This window comes from Panicum hallii, chromosome 8 (genome assembly GCF_002211085.1).
Source record: "Panicum hallii strain FIL2 chromosome 8, PHallii_v3.1, whole genome shotgun sequence".
NCBI lineage: Eukaryota > Viridiplantae > Streptophyta > Magnoliopsida > Poales > Poaceae > Panicum > Panicum hallii.
This window is the reverse complement of record NC_038049.1, coordinates 37,686,289-37,704,656: the sequence shown is the minus strand read 5'-3', so window position 1 is coordinate 37,704,656 and position 18,368 is coordinate 37,686,289. Positions and strand designations below refer to the sequence as shown.

At 45.9% G+C, this 18,368-nt stretch overlaps 2 protein-coding genes across 3 annotated transcripts; both read left to right on the top strand.

Moving 5' to 3' along the window:
- The first annotated feature begins 8,267 nt into the window (after nt 1-8,267).
- Nucleotides 8,268-11,200, top strand: LOC112903169 (bisdemethoxycurcumin synthase-like). 2 transcript variants are annotated; one of them, XM_025972388.1, is made up of 2 exons: nt 8,268-8,486; nt 9,910-11,200. In XM_025972388.1, exons 1-2 carry the CDS (start codon nt 8,343-8,345, stop codon nt 11,188-11,190), a joined length of 1,425 nt encoding a protein of 474 aa, XP_025828173.1. In that variant the 5' UTR covers nt 8,268-8,342; the 3' UTR covers nt 11,191-11,200. The 2 variants fall into 2 exon arrangements, with proteins under 2 accessions (XP_025828173.1, XP_025828174.1); XM_025972389.1 differs by lacking the exon at nt 8,268-8,486 and having other exon boundaries at nt 9,613-10,094; nt 10,181-11,200.
- A 619-nt stretch (nt 11,201-11,819) lies between these two features.
- LOC112902156 (bisdemethoxycurcumin synthase-like) lies at nt 11,820-17,152 on the top strand. Its single transcript, XM_025971085.1, has 3 exons — nt 11,820-12,191; nt 12,290-12,486; nt 15,980-17,152. Exons 1-3 carry the CDS (start codon nt 12,052-12,054, stop codon nt 16,975-16,977), a joined length of 1,335 nt encoding a protein of 444 aa, XP_025826870.1. The 5' UTR covers nt 11,820-12,051; the 3' UTR covers nt 16,978-17,152.
- Nucleotides 17,153-18,368: the final 1,216 nt, after the last annotated feature.

Genomic DNA, 18,368 nt, shown 5'->3' with positions numbered 1-18,368 from the left:
CACCACGCGGGGGAAACAGGGCGCGCGCAGGCGACGCATCGCACGGCGGGCGGCGCGGCACGCGGCACACGCGCGCGCGGGCGCGGGTGGCGTGCGCAGGCCAGGGCCGTGGCTCGGCACGGCACGGCGCACGGCCAGGGGGCGTGGCGCGGCGCGGCTGTGCGTCACGGCGCGGCCGGGCAGCGGCTGGCGCGGTGCGGCAGGGGTGCACGGGCACGCGCGCGTGCGTGCACGAGGGAGGAGGGGCCGAGGCCCAGTGCCGAGCAGGAGGGCGGCGCTCGGGAGCAGGGAAGAGGAGAAGGAGAAGAAGAAGGGAGGGAAAAGAAGAAAGGGAGAAGGAAAAGAAAGAGAGGGAAAAAGGGAAAGAAAAGAAAAGAAATAAAGGAAGAGAAAAGGAGAAAGAGAAAGGAGAGAGAGAGAGAAAGGGAGGGGCGCGTCGGCGCCGATCGCGGAGGCGACCGCGGTCGGTCGGCCGCGCGCGTGCGTCGTTCGCGTGCGGCGGGATTCGCGGCGCGCGCACGCTGCGCGAGGAGATCGGCGAGGGGGGGGGAAAGAAAACGCGTCGGCGCCAATCGCGGCGGTGGCCGCGGCTGGTCGGCCACGCGTGCGCGGCATTCGCGCGCTGAATCGCGCCGGCGCTAATTGAGGAAAGCGGTCGCGCGCGTCGACAAGCTACCGAGCGGTGCAGGACGGGACAGTGGCCTGGTTAGGGTTAGGGTTTTGACGTCGAGTGATTTCTAAACGAAGCACCCCAGCGCGTGTTTTAATTTGGTGGATTTTCAGGGCGTTACATCTCTATAAATATAAAAGATCACAGCCGATCGAGAGACATCCAAACGAACAAATCTACTATGCATCTACTTTTTACCTCCTAAACGCTAAATCTCTCTTCCAACCTCTCTTGCTATTCATCTACTAATCTCCACGACCATAGATGGCATCCTAGGCTTGCTGGTTGACATAGAGCCCGTCGGCGATATCAACGCCCCGACAGGGTCCCTCCCAGGCGAGAGTGTCGACGATCTTTGCTAGTTTGCTCGTAAACTAGCCGTTTTTCATCACGTATGTGCACTGGTTATGCGTTGCTGGTTTGCTCGTAAACTTAGCTGTCCTCCATCATGTAAGTGTGGCCGTTATCCTCCTCAGGCGATCGATTCCAGCGAAGCCTGAGGGAACCGGTCATGCCGGTTCTTGAAACTAGTCTAACCAGTCATCACACACTCACAGCTATCTGATCCTTTTGCGATCAGCACGTTCTAGTGCATTCAGTGTGTTGATCGAATTTCACCTCAACACCTTTCTTTGCAGTTTGTGAAAGATCTACAAAATTCACTTGAGAACTGACGTAGCTAGAGAAAATCTCTCTCACCGTGTCTCCTGCCAATTTAACTAGAGTCGTTTTCTGTTACTCCAGGACATTATAGTGTCCTTTTCTATTAGTCTAGTAGTCATCACAATACTGTTACTTGATCTCATGCCATTAATTTCTACAGTAGAAGGCCATAAATAAGATTCTTGTGCCATTCTGGCAATCTGCGGTACCCCACAAATTTTGCCGGGTCCCAAACCATTAATTGAGCCTCCATAGTAGCTAGAGCTAGCGTCCTTTCAAGACCTCCAAACAATACATCACCCCTGCCCATGTGAAACTATTATCCCCTAGTGGCTTCCATTACATTTGATCACTGATCTAGTTATAATCACTTGATAATTTCAATAACCAGTAACAAAGAGATGCATTGGAGAAATCTGGCACAACAAGTTGGAACACAAAACCTGAAAAGAATAATATTAAAGTAGAAATTTTTTGCAACAAATAATCATAAGAATAAATAAGTGAAGGAAGCAAAAAATTGAGACAAAAAGGTAGTCAAATAGTTTGTAAACAAATTTAAAGCATATGCAACAGTTAACATGAATATCAGAACAAGCAAACTTATAATTAAAGTTGCAATTTGCAAAATGGATCGAACGATATAGGCCGCTCTAGGAAGATGACATGAATGGTTGGGAGTTGGGGAGGTGGCAAGAAAGACACAAGAGAAATGCATATAAGTTTAGGTTTTCTGGAGTCAGAACTATTCTTTTTCATCTTGTTGAGAAGATGCGAACATGCTTGGCATCTATTTATACAATAGTTTTGTGAAAGGAAAAGTCCAATTTACACTCTCAAACTATCATAAAAGTCCAACTTTCAACCTTTAACTACGAAACTGGATAACGGAGGCCATCCAACTGTGGAAACCGGATAAATCTCGCTTGTAATTATACCTATTATTTTTAAATAAATAAAATACAAATAGAGCAACAACAGATAGGTTACATTTTTAGAAAAATTTGGGTACTAGTTTCATATTTTTAGATTTAAAATGAGTTAGTTTAATTTTTTTATATCTAGCTAGAATTTTTTAACTTTTTAAAAAATATATATAAAACCACCTTTGAAACCACCGAAAGGGCCGAACTTCGATAGTTGAATGTCCCTTACTACCCAGCTTTATAGTTGAAGGTTGAAAATCGGACTTTTACAATAGTTTGATAGTGTAAACTGATCTTTTCGCTTTATGAAATTATCTAAAAGAAGTGTAAATCAATACAACCGCGTGTTCCTATACAGTAACAGTACAGTACGTTGTCATTGTAGTGCGCTGGTCACATTTCGGCTAAAGGAGACAGCTTATAAACTAAAGTTTGCTAGAGATCCATCGTTTGATTTTTTTTCAGGAGGGGGTTGATTTCGAATTTGGAACCATGGGATTGAGTCCAAACCTCGTCATTCACAACATCTGCGTCATCTTCTACAATGACGATAGGCTTGGGATTGGAATTGGAGCTTTGGTTTAGGGTTTGTTTCTGCACCTGTATGCGCTACTGGGTTGTGGGCAGAACATCCGCTACCGGATTCAGGCCCTTTGCCGAGTGCCTGGGACACTCGGCAAAGCCCCGATTACACTCGGCAAAGGCTTTGCCGAGTGTAACACTCAGCAAAGGGTACTCGGCAGTGATTATGTCGGCAAAGACGTCTTTGCCGAGTGCCTTTTGTCGGACACTCGGCAAAGGCTTTGCCGAGTGTCAGGGACGGCACTCGGCAAAGAAAAGTAGCCGTGACGGCGTTTGGGGCCGTGACGACGTCTTTGCCGAGTGCCCTTGAGTTGGCACTCGGCAAAGAAAAGTAGCCGTGATGGCGTTTGGGGCCGTGACGGCGTCTTTGCCGAGTGCCCTTGAGTTGGCACTCGGCAAAGACTGGGCTCTTTGCCGAGTGCCCTTGAATTGGCACTCGGCAAAGAGTCTAGTCTAGTCTTTGCCGAGTGCCTGGGACGTGGCACTCGGCAAAGTCTAGGTCACTTTGCCGAGTGTCTGTCCTTGGCACTCGCCAAAGTTTAGGTCACTTTGCTGAGTGTCTTTTTTATACACTCGGCAAAGTGTTTTTTAAAAAAAAATTATTTTATTTTTTCCCCTCCATTTTACACAAGCACATATTCACACGGGCATATTATTTGAAATTTTACATACACAACCAAATTCACCCAAATCTTATCGTCACACAACCAAATTTACGAAAATCTTATCATCACACAACTAAAATCACATACACAAGTTCACCACACAAGTGTTAACAACGATAAAGGTTCATTTGAAGTTCACCACACAAGTTCCAATGTCACATACGAAGATTTCGAGATGGCTGATTTGGAGATGGCGTAGCATGCGGATCATTTGATGCCGCCGATTGTCTCACCACATCCTCTCTCATACGATTGGCTTCACCGTGGTAGATCCACCGGGTATAGTCTGCCGTAAATCCATTCTTGCAAAGATGTTCCCCCATGTTCTTCTTATTTTGTCTTTTCATGTTTGCACACTTGCTGCATGGGCAGAGAATCATACTCGCTCCTTTAGCAGTTTCGCCAAATGCCATTTCCAAGAAAGCATCGGTCTTGTTGATCCACTCACTAGTCATCCCAGCCTGACTTGGGCGGCCAGCGTACATCCACGCACGGTCTTCCATCCTCTAGTATATACACCGGAGATAAAGTAATGTCAATTAGAACCCTAGCTAGTAAGTAGTGCTGACGGTAGGTCCTATATATGCCTATCAAACCATTAAAGACTTTCTATCTCATTAAGCCATTAAACCCTAGCTAGTAAGGCCCGGCCGGGGGCGCGGGCCGGGGGCCGCGTTTCCGGTAGTGGAATGACTTAAAATGCACTATGTTTCTGCCATGTGATAATGTTTTATGTTTCTATACGATGTTGATTTACTACATAATTTGTTTGGATAGTTTCTTGTGAAAATGACTAGCTAGGCAATTTTCTTTGTCTACTTTAGTTATATCATCATAGACATGAAGTCTAGTAGAGAAAGCAATAATATTCGCATATTATTGAGGCTTTGACGTCAGTAGCAGTCCAAAGATTACTTTGGGGTGTATTCATGTCAATATGAAAATGTAAACCGACATGTCTTTTAGGAGAGACAAACTATAAATCGACAACAAAATATATGTTCAACAAAATAATCAACAGCTAGCTAAGCCAGTGCAGAGGACTCTGCATGTCAAGCAACAATTTTTGGCATTAGGACAATCTTCCAAGATGCAAGATACCTGCGGCGGCCGGCGCGACGGGGCCGGGGGCGCGGGCGCGGGCGCGGCACTTGAACGAGCGAGCGAGCGTGTGGGTAACGGGCGCTAGCATGAGCTGGTTATATATGTCCTCTTTCCCGAGTGCCAGATCTGGGGCACTCGGCAAAGAGGCTCTTTGCCGAGTGCCCATATCAGACACTCGGCAAAGAAATCCAATTTATTTTATTTCATTGAATATCTTGTAATTATTTGAAATTTGAACTACAAGTCACACGAATAATGGAAAACAATGAATGAAAAAATGATATTCACGTTATTGAAGCATGCGTTGAGACCTTATCGAGAAAAAAACCAGAAATTTCAAATTTGTTGTCCACGAAACAGGACGACGAACTTCTTGTTCAGTTGTTTTTAAAATGTATAAAAAGCAAATATGGTCCAAAAATTATGAAACTTGTTGAGATATAATGATATCACATGGGGAAGCTGTGGTAAAAATCTGACAAGGTTTCGTGAAAGTTACAACATACGATGCTTACAAATTGAAAGTTCTCCAAAGAGGTGTATGATTTTATGTGAAGCCCGATTAGGTGTTAAGCATCGTAAATGTCAAACTTTCACAAAATCTTATAAACTTTTTATCACAGTATTCTCACATGATAACATGACATCTCGATAAGTTTCATAACTTTCCGACCAAATTTGCCTTTTATACAATTTAAACACGACTTGAACACAATTTAGTCACCATGTTTCGTGAATAGTAGGTTTGAAATTTCTAGTTCTTTCTTCGATAAGGCCTCAAAGCATGCTCATTAACATGAATAATAATTTTTCATTCATTTTTTCCACTATTCGAATGACCACGCAGTTCAAATTTAAATTATTCAAGAAATTCAATAAAATAAAATAAATTGATGAAATATAGCAGACACTTCGATAAATGAACCTAAATTACATATGTTGTTGAGGAGAATGTAGGATGACAATAGAAAAAATTTTGGATAAAATAAAGAAAAAAAATATGTATATTTTGCCGAGTGTCATGCCCAGGCACTCAGCAAAACTCCTCTTTGCCGAGTGTCTTCGACTAGGCGCTCGGCAAAGACTCACGCCGTTAATTGCCTGTTGCTCGTTTGCCGAGTGTCTTCCTTTGCCGAGTGCTCAACATTCGGCAAAATATTCTTTGCCGAGTGTTTTTCTTTGCCTGGCACTCGGCAAAGGCCGCGTTCACCATGTATTTTTTCTTTGCCGAGTGCAGCACTCGGCAAAGAGACTCTTTGCCGAGTGCCCGATATTTTGCACTCGGCAAAGCCTGGGACACTCGGCAAAGGCCGCGTTTCCGGTAGTGATCATTGGGCGAGGTTCCAATCGGTCTCGCCGTGATGCATCTCCAAATCATCAGTGTAGGTGCTATATGACATATATATTAACCTACTTAATTAATAATACCAATAATCATAGGCGTAGGTGCTATAGTATGTCCGACGCGTGTTATTGGTATCATTTATGAAGTAGGCTAACATAAAATTATCACATGTGATTCACATGTATCTGTTCATCTTGAACTTATTCGTGGCGGATGGCATTGTTTGTGTTTCGCTTTCTTTCTGGTCCCTTCTGCATCTTTTGTGTAGGGGCCACGGCATATCCATCACCCTTCCTCTCTCAAGGTCACCATTCTAGTCATCTAGTGTACTCGTTTCCTGCCATCAGATACTAAGGCATGATATCGAAGTGTAACTGCGTACAAGACCGACCACCAGCTTCTACTATCTTTTTCCGTAGGTTTGAAATGAAGCGCAAAAAGAATATTTGATTTCTAGATAAAACTTGGGTCCGAGCAAAATTTAGGATAAAAAGTGAACCTGGAAAAATAGTGACACAAGAAGCTACCTTATTGAAATTGTTTGGCGATCAAGTATAAGCTTGCAACACATTGAACGGCCAGCCATGTGTAGTTTGGCAGAGCTTTTGTCGGCAAACGCCAACTTGCTCACATCAGTAGCATAAGAGCCGGCATGAGCGGCATGACATGGCCTATATTGCCGCATGGGCCTCAGAAGGTAGGGCAAGCTACGGTTGGAATAGAAACCTTGATGGACGCATACAACTACACTACGGTCTTTGGTATATTTCATGAAATAAGAGTTTTTCAAGAAAGAAATAAAAGAATTTCAACACAACTGGCACACATGGTGCCCTATGAAAATAAGTGGTTAGGGCAAGAGTTTTTTTAGAAAGAAATAAAAGAGTTTTAATATAAATACCGACTGATGGAGGGTTTGTTACAGAACTTTGCCGAACGACTGTCGCTAATCTTCTATTTTTTCCGACCCACATCTGTCGGAATTTTGGGGCCGTGGTACAGTGAACAGTGTACATTTGAAAATAAGTGTATTGGGGCAATGAACAACACTGTTGAAACCACAGAGTTTTTGAACGAAGTGTTATATGGTGTATGTGGTTTTTAGATATTGCAATTTCCACATTGTTTAAAGTCGCGATCGACTATAGAGCTAGAACACGCTAGAAAAAGAAAAAAAAAGACATATCTACGTCCAATACGAAGGACATAAGCGCGCAGGAGGGGGTGCTGGAGTTGAGGTTGATTGTCCAACTGATTGTTTGGAAACCCAGCTCCTCGTGATATTGGCAATAATAGTATGTATTCATCTCCGAATTACTAAGCAGCCGACGCGCGTGTCCCATGATGCGGACTACGTATACCTCAGCAGTATCTTGGACTTCTGTAACTGGACTTGAGAGAAGAAGCCTTCTAAAGCTGGAGATCACCACGAACGAAAATAGGTCAAGCCTCCAAGAGAAGAACAAATTAGAGAGGCACAAGGCCATTAGAGAGAATATCTAATATAAGAATAAAGAAGATTGGTTCTCAAGGTTGTGAAAAGCTTGATATTTACCTGCTTGGTGCCTCCACTCTCGTGTTCCACCTTATTTTGAGAGGTCCTACGTACCCTAACTTAGCAGCCCCACATCATCTTGTTGCTGTTCAAGACTCAGAAATAATGATTTATATGTGACTAGTATACTATCTAGACAGTAACTTTGCTGTATTCCGACAAATGAATCGTGGAAGCGATTTGGTTGGTAGGTTGTCCCCGTTGTTTGTACACCGATTCCAAGGTTTTTCACGCTACAAAATAGCCTGTCCCTTTGGTTGATGTGGATAGGTTAAGGTATTTGGGTCATATATTTCAGATTGTTCTGAATGTAGTTTCTTTCGACATCACTAGCTGCTTAATTACACTATAAGAGCAAGTATATTGCTACACGTCAGCGGTCTTATAGGTTGTTTCATGCACATCCATTTAGAATTTTTGATGAGGTGGAGAAGAGAGGAGGGGAGAGAACAAGGTGGTTACTTCGCGGAACAATAAGTACTATGAGATGCTTACTCATCGTTATACGAGTTATCGTTGTCATACTATTCACAATATTCACTTTTTTCATTCCACAGATTAAGGATATGGTATTACTATGAGACAACAAAACCGACAATCTATTGTATAGGTTGTCTGTTCAGTTATTTTAAGATGATGTGTCATTAAATGGGACGGTTTATTAGACTGCTCCAATTTTTTTTTCAGGCCAACACCAACCGTATGGCTATTTAAAGATCAAAACCCATCCCAATTCCCAAACGGCCGGAGAGAAGGGCGTCAGATCAGATAAGACAGACCTGCCCACTCTGTCGCCCGCAAACGCCATGCATCAGACTTGTGTGTTGCCGGCATGGTGCTCCCCGAGTTCATCGCCCTCAGGTCGTCCTCGCGCAGCCAGCCACTCCGACAAAAAACGACTCGACGCCATGGCAGCGACGGCGGCGGCCATCCCAGCCCGTCCATGCATTGCCCTTCGACGACGACGCATCTACAGGTAGCTAGTGAACTAAGGGAGACAGGTTTGTAACTGAGTATTTAGTTGCCATGCGTGCAGGCCTTGTCCGGGAGGGCTCGCTCGGCCTCACTTTCAGTTATTTTTCTAAAGCTAAGCAAATTAAATTACTCGATCAAACACTCTCTGACCGGTAAACTCTTGCTCTATGAATTCTTAGAAGCACAGTTCGTCTACACAGCCATTTAGCCCGTGTAAACCCTTGTGTCTGTTTAATCAGCCGTTGATCCCATTTAATGATCGTTAACTCATTCAAATATCTTGTTTAGTCTGAATAAATAGCTAAACGGTAGATGACCGACTGTTTAGCATTTACCGTTTATGTTAACACTGCTTGGAAGGAAGATTACTCAGTTATAAAAGCTCTTAGAGCTAGACAAATTCTGATATAGATTCAAAAGGTACCATTTACTAACCTACTCCTACGATCGTAGTAACTTCTCTAACAATTCCTCCAGGCAGCCATGCTAGGCACTTTGGCCCACCTGCCACATACCTCTATCCCAGATTCTAAGACTATGTTTATGGCTGCTAAAGTTGGTCAAACTAGCTTTTGATTTATTTTTAAAACACAACTACTACCTAACACTAAGCACACATTCAGGGCCTGTTTGGATCCAACGGAAAGAGAAAGAGAAAGTGCAAAACTTTTACTCTTTTGCACTTTTTTTGCACTTTTGGATCCAAACACCCCAAAGTGCAAAAGAGCAAATGCTACCGTAATTTTGCTAATTATGGATTAATTAGGCTTAATAGATTCGTCTCGTCATTTAGTCCTCATCTATATAATTAGTTTTTTAATTAAACTATATTTAATACTTCTAATTAGCGTCCAAACATCTGATGTGATAGGAGCAAAAATCTTACCATTTGCCCTTTTGCCATTTGGGGGTGGATCCAAACAGGCCCTCATATTAGTTTGATTCATCATCCACCGGCTAGCCAATCAGCCTCTTCCACGATCCGACCGGCGGCATCATCTCCACCGGTCTCGCTATCCCCAACCCATAGCCACCGCTACCGGCCATCCCTTTAAACCAATCGGCCATAAACCTCCACCCTACCATCCCTTAGTTACTTCTCTCTATTTTTTCTTTTGTGTCTCCCAACCAGATGCCTCGTCCCTCGTTGTCTCCAAATCAGAAGGGCTCTCGGGTTAAGCTTAAATCGAGAGCCCTGTCGATTTAGATTTCGGGATATGAATATAGGAAATTTTGTGTATCAGATATATATACTTGAAGATCGTGACAATTTTTCCTCTTGAACACAAACCATAACACAACAATTTCAAACTGACACTATCAAAAAAAATCTCGCAAGTTGTGTTGACTCTTAAAGAGCATTCAACATTCGAATGCACCCGAGCAAGAATTTCACAGCTCAAGATCTTGCTCTTACCTTCTAGGACCCACTGCTTGGCTACCATGGCGTCAAGTCCTCAGCCTCAACAAGCACAGCGTGCAGCCGTGCTCGCCATTGGCACAGCCAACCCGTCGAACTGCGTGCCACAGGACGAGTACGTCGACTGGTACTTCCGCGTCACCAAGAGCGACCACCTCACAAAGCTCAAGGCCAAGATGAAGAGGATATGTGCGATCTTGATGTTCTTTCTTTTACCCGTCTCGTTCTTCAGAAATCTTGGAAACATTGTTGTAGTAATTTCGTCGAGATCACAGGTTACAACTCGGGCATCAAGCAGCGGTACTTCTACCACACGGAGGACACGATCCGTGATCACCCGGAGTTCATCGACAGCGCGCTGCCCTCGCTCGGCGCCCGGCAGGCCATCCTGGCGTCCGCGGTGCCGGAGCTCACCGCGGCCGCGGCGACCAGGGCCATCGCCGAGTGGGGCCGCCCGGCGGGCGACGTCACCCACCTCGTCTTCGCCACCAGCTCGGACGCGCACATGCCCGGCGCGGACCTCCGGCTGGCGTCGCTGCTCGGCCTCCGCAGCTCCGTGCAGCGGACGATGGTCTACTTCCACGGCTGCTCCTCGGGCTCCGCCGCGCTCCGCGTCGCCAAGGACATCGCCGAGAACAACCGCAGCGCGCGCGTGCTCGTGGCCTGCGCCGAGCTCACCGTCAACTTCTTCCGCGAGGCGCATGAGGACCGCCCCGAGACGCTCATCATGCAATCGCTGTTCGGCGACGGCGCGGGGGCCGTCATCCTCGGCGCCGTCGCCACCGGCGGCCGGCCTGCTGATAGCGTCGTCGAGCGCCCGCTTTTCGAGCTGGTGTCCGCCTCGCAGACATTGATACCGGACACCGAGGACGCCGCCGCGGGGCAGCTCGCCGACGGCGGCCTGGTGTTCCGGCCATCGCCTAGGATGCCGGGTCTGCTGCGGCAGCTCATCGAGCAGTACCTGGTCGAGGCGGTAGCGCCTCTCGGCCTGGGCGGCAGATGGAACGACCTCTTCTGGGCGGTGCACCCCGGCGGGCCGGCGATCCTTGACAGCGTCGAGGCCGCGCTGGCGCTGGCGCCCGGGAAGCTGGCGGCGAGCAGGCGCGTGCTGCGCGAGTACGGGAACATGTCGGGCGTCTCGGTTATCTTCGTGCTGGACGAGCTCCGGCGCCGGCGTGGCGAGCTGGCCGGAGGCTTTGGGGTCATGCTGGGGCTTGGTCCGGGGTTCACCGTCGAGACAATGGTGCTGCGTGCGGCTAGTGGCGCAAAGAGAAAGGCTCCCTGAGGAGGTCGCCACTCACCCTTAGTGTCATTTACATTGAAGTGAACCAATGCCTTCTCTAATAAAAAGTATTTCAAATATATGTTATCTCAATAAATAATATTTAAATACTCCATCCACCATATTTTAAATTAAATCTCGGTGCTCATGGGTTACACACACGCACGTGCGCACGCATGTGCATGTGCGATAGAAGGTGCGCTCCTAAATATGTGGCTGTTTATGCATGCCCCGACAGAAAGAATTCATGTGTTTCACATGATTTATCATATATACACTATATATTTTTTTTAATTGTATAGATATACCATATATATATACACTACTGTATAAGTTGTCGTTGTCATACAACTGGCCGCCAGAGTCCTTTTCATATAGAAATGAAGAGTTTATATAGTTTGTACAAGATACCTAAAAAGTCAAACAATTATACGGTACGTGCAGGTACACAGGTTGATGGATTAGAAATTAATCGGATTATTAATTTTTCACTTGTGTGGAATAATTACGCAGGGTGTAAGAACGAGCATGGTTAGTTAGAGTGGACTGGCACCAACCACAACTCGGTCGATGCGACTACTGACTAGCCAGCTCATTTTCTACAGTATTATAGCATATGCAACACGAGATGCCAAAAGCTGCGGCCACAGAACACTTGTTGTTTCCTGAGGTAGGTAGGGGCAGAGCATCAGAGCCTGATGATACCCTCGGACCATCATCAGGCTAATTTCAGGACTGGTTGAAACAACCCTCCGATCCGGATCCATCATCCATCCAAGTCTAACAAAGCCTATCGAGCTCAGAGCTGTTCCTGGTCGACGCACTTCCTGTCCGATCCAGTAGTGCCCCGCCGGCCGGCCGTCCATGTCTCAGCAAGCTTCTCCTCTGCCATCCCCTCCCGATGCGGCGGTGGCCCAGCCTTGCTCGGCGCCGGGGCACGGCGGCAACGGTCGCCACGGCGGCGCGGCCACTTCCATCGCCGTCGGTGACCGCCCCAATGACAGGTAACAACCCAACTAGTTCAGACTAAACCAGAATGGAGGGTATCAATCGATCCACTTGTGTCTGACATCGGTCAGCGCCCGTCGTCTCTCCAACGCAGCGGCGCGCGCCCTCCGCCGCCGCCGGAGGCCGGCAAGCTCCGGCGGGAGCAGCGGGCCGACGGCCCCGCGTGCGTGCTCGCCGCCGGCACGGCGAACCCGGCGAACTGCATCCCGCAGGACGAGTTCGCCGACTGGTACTTCCGGGTCACCAAGAGCGATCACCTCACCCACCTCAAGGACGCCATGAAGAAAGCATGTAAGTTCGTTACACGCTCCGTTTTCTCTTTTCTTTTCTTTTCTTTTGAGAGGAAGATAGAAATGTTCAAGTGATCGCAGCTCCAGTAAAAATTAGTCTCTCTTTTCTCCTGCTACATCTCAGCTTATTTCCATCGTCTGCTAAATCAGGTGATTCACCTTTGGTCAGAATAACCAAGAACCAAAAAAGAAAAAGAAATGGAGCCTTATATTAAGATTGCGACGTAGCGTTGGTCCAAATAATGAAATAAATATTGATGGCGGCACTGGCCAAGTACTGGTTGGCTAGTCTATAGCAAATTTGTTAGCACGACTTTTCTCAAGATTGTGAAACTTGAATTAATCAAAAGAGTACCTTTCAAACGCCAGTAGATATGATTATTGTGCTCACGATACATGACAGAAGCTTGCAACGAATATGATTTCCGAGCGCAAAATGAAAAAAAATGAAAACATTTACATGCAGTTTCATTATGGGACATTTTTCACTCGGCAAAGGGCACTCGGTATCGATTTTATCGGCAAAGACGTCACTCGGCAAAAAGAAGCACTCGCAAAATATAAATTAGAAAAAATTCAAAAAAAGAAACAGAAAACAAAATTATTGGGGGAGGCATGCACAGCCAGCTACTAACCTATCGATGATAGGTTTTGAATTCACGACCCTCTGCACACAAACAACTCACTCTACCACTGCACCATTGGACCAAGTGTGTCAACATTACGTTTTTATTCTCCACATATTATAATTAACCAAGTGTAAATTATTTGTTTGAGATAGTAAATAAATTCAAATGAAAAGGTTATTAACTATAAAGTGGCATAACTTTTCGAGATCTACAACTTTTATTTTGGTAGTTTCTTCATCCGAGATCGTTTACAAAATTTGAATTTTAAATTTGAAAACTTCAAACGTATTTTAATATGACACAATGATTTCAAATCAAAAAGTTGTCAACTACAAACTTTCATAACTTTTTGAGATCTACAACTTTAATTTTGATGGTTTTTCCATTCGAGGTCATTTGCAAAATTCAAATTTTAAATTTTCTAAATTTAGATGTAGTTTTTGTTGACAAGATGACTTCAAATTAAAATGTTGCCAACTGTAAAATCTTATAACTTCTCAATATCTATAAAGTTTATTTTAGTTGTTTTGTCATTTCTTCATCTGACATGATAATTCTAATATTGTTCACGAATCTTATATATCTCTCTTATAGTTTCATAAACTATGATTGAGAGATATATATGTTTTGTGAATAAATTTATATTTATTTTTTCAAATGAAGAAATGTCCAAAATAAGAATTGTGCATCTTGATGAGTTATACAACTTTGAAGTTGAAAACATTTTTATTTGAATTAATTTACTACTTCAAAATATGATTTGAAAATTATCTTTACCTATTGTTCTAAAAAAACACTTGGCAAAGGGACTCTTTGCCGAGTGTCTAAAAACGGCACTCGGCAAAGAGCCTCTTTGCCGAGTGCCCGAAAAAAACACTCGGCAAAACAGTTGACACTCGGCAAAGATTTTTTTTCCGGTAGTGACGAACCGTGGATAATATTTGGTTTGACGGATCCAAAGCAACAATAATGCTTTGATCAAGACATTTCTTCACATGATACATTCCATTCACATGATTACGATACCCCAGTACTAACCACGTGACGACGGCACTTGCCTGCATATGTGAGTTGGCCAAAAGAATTTTCTTCTGGCTTTATTTTCCACTTCCTACCTCCTCAACTCCCTAACCCGTTCCTTATCCTTGACCCTTTCTGCAATCTGCATAGGGAAGCTAGATGACCGATCCCTTTCTTCTCCCTACACTTCCATTCTCACGTGGCATTAATCATCACGAGATGAGACGTGACACAATAAGTCATAAAAATTCTCATAAAAATAAAAAAATATCAAGACATCAATTTAATAGATTGTAATCGTCATTGATAAAAAAATAGTCATTTAGTATATTATGTTTTACTAAAAAGAAAATACCCACCGTTGTCATTATAAAAATAGTCTAAAGTAACCTCTTAAATCAATATCTAAATTACCCACCACCGCTATTAGAAAAATAACTTAAAGTAGCCCCCCTAATCTTCATCTATATTACCCACATATGTTTCAGAAAAAAATAATTACCCGCATATGCCATGATATTATCAAATAAACTCTAATTTACATATAAATTATCATTGTCATATAAAAGATAACCAAACGAAACCAAAAAGTCAATATATATATATATATTACCATAGTTTGACAATTGTGGAAAAAAGATTCTTGCATGAGTCTCACCAATTATACTAGAATTTTACTTTAAATAATACTAATACTTCGTGAGAATAAGTTATGTTACCGGTAAGCAAAAACTACAAGAGATCATGAATTTATCGGAAATTTATCAGTTTTCTCATGTTTCTTTCGGTAAAAACTTATAGAAATACTCTCAATTTGCATAGAAATTCACATGCAGCTGGGGACACATGTACGGGGGCTCCTATCTATCTTTCTGATAGATAGATAGATAGATAGATAGATAGATAGATAGATTATACATCTTAGATCCACCAGGTTGACCCGTTGACCGGCCAGCCGTTCAGGCTCAGCCCACATCACATGCGCTCACATCTGGTTCGTCCAAAGTGATTGCATGCAAATCATAAAGTGGAAGATGTATAAGAAAATTACTTCCGCAAGATGGATAGGAATCCCGCACATGCACCCGTACAAATGTGCCGGCCCGGTTTCAACTTTCGAGGACCACAACTGGGCTGACTGCCACACAAAGGGCCCAAGACTGGGCGTCCTGGGCCTTTTACCCATCCCACCTATACCGGGCTTTTTTGGAGGGGGAATTTCAAAGGGGCCGAAATTGTTGGCCGGTAAGTGAAAAGAAGGTCCAACCCGAGAAAATTTTCCCTTATGTTAGTTACTACTTTAGATATAAATTCATATATTTCGGTTGGAACATTATAACTTATTTGCATTAGAAATTTAATTGTAGGCACTCAATTTTTTTTAAAAAACAAAGTATAGTACTACACTCAAAAATATTTTGGCCAGAACATTATAAAAACTCATTTTTAAAAGAAACGGAGTATATGACTAATAAACTCATATTTCTGTGATAGAGAAAATTGATCTTGAGTGTTGTGGTGTAGTCTAAAATGCTGGTTTTTCCATTGTAGTAACTAAAAGTATTGTCTATGACATAGAATGGATATTTCTGATAAAATACGAAAAGAGAGTTTCAAATAAGAGGAAATTATTTTATTTGAATGTAGCACACTTTTACCTTATGAACACTCCCATGGCTCACCTAGGAGCAGCTCAAATTGAAATTTCATCTAAATTGAGGTATTTTTCTATATGTACAGAAAAGATGTGCATCCCCATCATAGCTTGGCTCATGGACATGTATGGCTAGTTGGCTACACTCATCATGTTCTTGGGCACTAACAAGGATGCTGTCATGTTTGCAGGTGAGCAGGTGGGTGTCAAGAAGCGCCACTTCCAAGTCACCGAGGATCTCCTCCGTGCCCACCCGGAGATCCTGGACCCTGCACTCCCATCCATCGACGCCAGGCTCCATGCCGTCGCGGCCGCTCTACCCGAGCTCGCCGCGGCAGCCGCAGCAAAGGCCATCGCCGACTGGGGCCGCCCGGCCGGCGACATCACCCACCTCGTCGTCAGCACCAGCTCCGGCGCCCAGATGCCGGGCATTGACGTCCGCGTGGCCTCCCTGCTGGGCCTCCGCCCCACCGTGCGGCGCACCATGATCTACTTCCAGGCCTGCACGGGCGGCGCCGGCGCGCTCCGCGTCGCCAAGGACGCCGCCGAGAACAACCGAGGCGCGCGCGTCCTCGCCGTCTGCGCCGACGTGCTCAGCGCCATGGCCTTCCACGCCCCCGACGAGGCGCGCCCCGAGGGCCCCGCCGCGCACGCCATCTTCGGGGACGGCGCCGGCGCCGTCGTCGTGGGGGCCGACCCCCGGGCGGCCGACGAGCGTCCCGTGTTCCAGATGGTGTCCGCCTCGCAGGCCACGATCCCGGGCACCGAGCTCCTCGTCACCGGCGACTTCGGCGCGGCCGGCGTCGAGTACAACCTCGCGACGCCCGAGGTCCCGGTGCTGGTCGCTGAGAACATCGAGGGGGTCCTGGCCGCCGCCGTGGCGCCGCTCGGCCTCGCGAGCGGTGGGTGGAACAGCCTCTTCTGGGTGGTGCACCCGGGGAGCCACCTGATCATGAACAGCTACGAGAAGGTGCTCCGGCTGGAGCCCGGGAAGCTGGCAGTCAGCCGCCGGGTGCTCACCGAGTACGGGAACATGATAGGCCCGACGGTGATCTTCGTCCTCGATGAGGTGGTGCGCCGCCGCAGGCTGGACGGCGAGGGTGAAGGGAAGGGGTGCGAGTGGGGGCTGCTGGTGGGACTCGGGCCGGGGTTCACTGCCGAGGTGATAGTGTTGCGCGCGTGTAAATAAGTGTTGCTGCGCCCACTCGACTTGATCAAGACAGCATAAAGATTTCTCATGTTGTTTCCGAAACTGCAATGCAACTCACTGTCATTGACGTGTGGGCCCGCTCGTACTGAGCCCACATGTCAGTGGGACGAGTCCCGCTGCAGTATGTTGAGAATACTCATTTATTTGTTGTCTCTGGTGCTAACAGTATGTATCTAAGCTGTAAGTCTATGCAACGACATAGCTTTAATTTATAGAGTAACTAGTCAAATAAATAAATACCATTGTGCTGCTATGGACAGTAAAAATTAGAAATCAAACAAATTTGTTTACTGGATAATTGAAGATATGGTTGGATGAATGTTCATGAGCCATATGTCTGACCGCTTGTCTAGAAGAACTGATCATGCATGGATGGGTGTGCAACTACTCTAATCTTCATCTCTGGTCAGAGTCTTCCTTTCAGGCTTAGAGGCCAGAGTCACCTTGTCATGGAATTGAATCACATAGTCGCTTTACTCAGGCTTCAAATGGATCTTGCCATCTTTGTGAGTATGTCTATTGACTATCTCACAACACTGCTGTCGGAGGTAATCTCCAGCCGGGTGGTGGAATGCACCCGCCTAATCCTAGTTAAGGATGGGTTTGGATGAGACTTAGGAACGCTTGATCGGTGAACGGATGAACGCATGAAAGACACAAGAATTTTAGAGTGGTTCGGACTGCCGGAGCGTAATACCCTACGTCCACTTTGGCGTTATATTGATTGTAGAAGTTTGGATCTTGTAACCTTGTAAACTTGTCGGCCTGTATTCTAAGGGTTGCACGCTCCCTTTTATAGTCCAATGGAGGTCCTTACACTGTGCGGGGTCCTGACAGGTGGGCCCAGCCAACAGAAGCCTGTTCTATGAGAGATATGGAGATCTTCATCTCCAGCTCCTCTCTGTAGTCCTCTCGATCGAGAAGTTGATGTACGTATCTTACAGCCAGGATATGGCCGTGTGCAGCCTTGTCTGCACAGTGACCGCTGTCAGTGTTACCCAACAGTGGAAGCCGTGCTGCCACCGTTGGGTCAAGACCCTCTGACAGGCGTAGAAGCTGCGGTGACCCTGCCGCGCCGTCGCCCCCGCGCGCACTGTTACAACGCACGCCTCAGCTCTCCTGCAGCAGGCCATCATTACTTATGCGCGCGGCGCCGTGATGGGACTACACGCCGTCTGCCCGCGTGCAGAGCACAGAGACGCGCCGTCTCGGTAACAGACAGGCTTACCGTGGTGTCAGTTGGGCAGACCATGCTTTGACTTGGGTGCGCGCAGCACACCTACCTGCATTTAATGTGGTTGTTGGGCTGGCGTCCTGCAGAGGGCCATCTGCCACGGGCACGTGGCAGGGCCGACCCAGAAGTCGCCACC

What these genes read in the sequence shown, in the direction of transcription:
- LOC112903169 (XM_025972388.1), top strand. Translation starts at nt 8,343, where the DNA reads ATGGTGCTCCCCGAGTTCATCGCCCTCAGGTCGTCCTCGCGCAGCCAG. An exon ending in CGACGACGACGCATCTACAG is followed by an intron (nt 8,487 to 9,909) that starts GTAGCTAGTGAA and finishes CTTACCTTCTAG; the next exon opens with GACCCACTGCTTGGCTACCA.
- LOC112902156 (XM_025971085.1), top strand. Translation starts at nt 12,052, where the DNA reads ATGTCTCAGCAAGCTTCTCCTCTGCCATCCCCTCCCGATGCGGCGGTG. An exon ending in GGTGACCGCCCCAATGACAG is followed by an intron (nt 12,192 to 12,289) that starts GTAACAACCCAA and finishes TCTCCAACGCAG; the next exon opens with CGGCGCGCGCCCTCCGCCGC. An exon ending in GGACGCCATGAAGAAAGCAT is followed by an intron (nt 12,487 to 15,979) that starts GTAAGTTCGTTA and finishes TCATGTTTGCAG; the next exon opens with GTGAGCAGGTGGGTGTCAAG.